The 2,987-nt window shown below is 35.0% G+C and overlaps 1 protein-coding gene across 1 annotated transcript; it reads left to right on the forward strand.

The window, feature by feature from the left end:
- Positions 1–139: 139 nt before the first annotated feature.
- On the forward strand, positions 140–2,855 carry LOC118986867 (rho GTPase-activating protein 29-like). The gene is made up of 4 exons (XM_037045934.1): positions 140–259; positions 1,701–1,840; positions 2,082–2,270; positions 2,547–2,855. The coding sequence occupies exons 1-4, from the start codon at positions 208–210 to the stop codon at positions 2,838–2,840; spliced, it is 675 nt and encodes a 224-aa protein (XP_036901829.1). The 5' UTR covers positions 140–207; the 3' UTR covers positions 2,841–2,855.
- The last annotated feature ends 132 nt before the right edge of the window (positions 2,856–2,987 follow it).

Raw genomic sequence — 2,987 nt, forward strand, 5'->3', positions numbered from 1 at the left:
CCAGGAATCAATATCAGAATTCCTTGTAATCAAAGTCTGAGAATGGAAGCAGTTTTTTTACATTGTAGCTAATAAAATTTATGACTATATTATTCAAAACATGTTCCCTATTAAAAAATGCTACAATTCTGGGTGAAGTAATTATATTCGTAATTGCTTTTAGGAGACTTTCATCGTAAACTTCCACGAACTCCATCCAGTGGAACAATGTCTTCCGCAGATGATCTGGACGAAAGAGAGCCACCTTCCCCTTCAGAAGGTGGGATGACCCTCTCTGAATGTCCCTGAATCAAGCTCTCACTAAACCAATTGAATCCGTAGCACTTCATGGTATTAGGAAAACACTAAAATTCAAAGAATTACTTTGCTATGTATTAAACAAAAAGCAGTATAGTGATAAATATATCAAATATATTCCAATAAATTAATGCACAAGTATGGGTTGATAATAAATTAATCAAATGCTACAAATACAAGTATAAGCAGCAAAACTCTTACATCTAAAATGTGTTAGCATGGAGCCCTGGCCATTGTGGCTCAGGTTGGTTGGAGCATCTTCCTGCACACCAGAAGGTTGTGGGTTCAATTCCCAGTCAGTGCACATGCCTAAGTTGCAGGTTCAGTCCCTGGTCAGCGTGCATATGGGAGGCAACCAACTGATGTTTCTCTCTCTCTCTCTCCTCTCCTCTCTCTCTAAAATCAGTAAATATCTTTTAAAACATAAAATGAAAAATAAAAATGTTTAGCATGGTTAAAAATAGACTAGATATTTTGATCTCTCAAAAACCTAACATGGTGACTTAAGTGTTAAAAGGGTTGTCATGCATGAGAAATTCTGAGAAATGCTCTTCAAAAGAAACAGAGCAAGGATCTAGGCAAGAAGATTAAGAAAATATGCTTCTTGAGGACAAGGAAATTTGTAGATGTTNGTTTTTTATACTTGAAATTTCCAGATAGCTATTTTGGCATCATTTCCTAAACTAATACAGAACATTTGCTCTCCAGCAGGATATTCATATATTACTAGCTAGTATTATTTAAATTTTTTAAAAAGATTTTATTTATATCTCTTTAGAGGGGAGGGGAGGGAAAGGAAAGAGGGAGAGAAATATCAAAGCATTTTTGCCTCTCGTGTGTCCCCTGCTGGGAACTGGCCTGCAACCCAGTCATGTGCCCTGACTGGGAATCGAACTGCAATCCTCTGATTTGCAGGCCTGTGCTCAATCCACTGAGCTACACCAGCCAGGACTATTTAGACTTTTATAATGACTTAAGAATAGCCTTGTCTTTAATGTGGGTAATGCTGATGAAACAGTATCCTGATACAGCTAATTTCCTTTGAAGCTGTTGTAAAAGGGGCATTTTCTAAGAATGTAAACCCACCTACGTAACACCTCAGCTCAGCAAAGGGTATAGGAATGGTAGGGTTACCGTTCTGATTCTGAAAACATGATGTACTATTCTAGAAGTATCTTCACTGGTTGAGTGGTGACTTTTACTCATCACCAGAATGTTTGATCAGCATGTGCCTTGGAAGAGACTTCTAAATTAGATCTTTGTGTGGATGTTACAGATTTCGAATAATAGCTTCTTGTAATATAGAATGATTAGAAAATCTAAAGATTTTTCAAAATATTCTATATTGCAGAAAAAGTTTGTCATCTTATGATTCTTATGTAATAATCTATTTCTATTACAAGGACCCAATTCAGTTGGAATGTACAAGAAAACACTGATGTCCAAGGCAGCTCTCACTCATAAGTTTCGCAAATGGAGATCCCCAACGAAATGTAGGGATTGTGAAGGGATTGTAGTATTCCAAGGTGTTGAATGCGAAGAGGTAAAATTTTTCTAGAATTACATTAGCCCCTTAAACTTTTGTTTTATACTATTTTGTTATTAAATTAACCACAGTGCACTTTCTGCAATTTTATATTTCATTTCGCTATTAAATGTATTTCAGAAACTGCAGGTAATACCTTTCAAATGCATTTTTGTTGTGTTACCACTCTGTGTCTAGTTTGTCCAGTTATGAATAGTTTTAATATAATTGAACCAGGTTTAAACTATTATTTTTTTAGTGTCTACTCGTTTGTCATCGAAAGTGTTTAGAAACATTAGTCATTATTTGTGGTCATCAAAAACTTCCCGCTAAAGCACAATTATTTGGAGCAGAATTCATACAAGTTGCAAAAAAGGAGCCAGATGGCATCCCTTGTATACTCAAAATATGTGTCTCAGAGATCGAAAGTAGAGCCTTGTGTTTACAGGTACGTTGTAACTCTTCAAATCAAGATGTTAAACATAAATCCTTGTGTGATTTGTTCTCATGATGAGGAGACTTTAAAGGAAAACAGTGCTGTCAATTTTTAATAAGTCAGTGATTTTATTTAGATTTGTTTGGAAAATATTGCATTACTTCACCCAAGTTTTTTCTAAAATGTTAATAAAAATTGAAGTAGACACATGAAATGTATTTAGATGTTCACACTTAGCCATTTGTACTAAAGCAGAATTTTGCAATATTTCTCCCCTTTCCTCTCAAGGGCATCTATCGTATCTGCGGCAATAAAATAAAAACTGAAAAACTGTGCCAAGCTTTGGAAAATGGAATGCACTTAGTAGACATTTCAGAATTTAGTTCACATGACATCTGTGACGTCTTGAAATTGTATCTTCGACAGGTAAAAGTTTTACCCTTGAAACATGCTGTTAACTATGAAAAAGCCAAAATGATTTATATTTTGCTGATTATACTTGCTACAGATATTTTCATTGACGCAGATCATATTATTATCTTTCTTCTTAATGTGTATCAAAATGTATATAAATGTATGTAAAGTGTACAACAAACACATTTTCATCACCTTAAAGAAATAGAACATTACTATATTTTTAAAGGGGTTTTGTGTGCCCCTCTTCCCAATGCAGCCTATAACCCCACCCCAGTAGTCTTTTCCTAACCGTGTTAGTGACTCCCTCTTTTG

This window comes from Sturnira hondurensis, unplaced genomic scaffold (assembly GCF_014824575.4).
Source record: "Sturnira hondurensis isolate 20B ecotype Veracruz unplaced genomic scaffold, ASM1482457v3 Scaffold0004610, whole genome shotgun sequence".
Classification (NCBI taxonomy): domain Eukaryota; kingdom Metazoa; phylum Chordata; class Mammalia; order Chiroptera; family Phyllostomidae; genus Sturnira; species Sturnira hondurensis.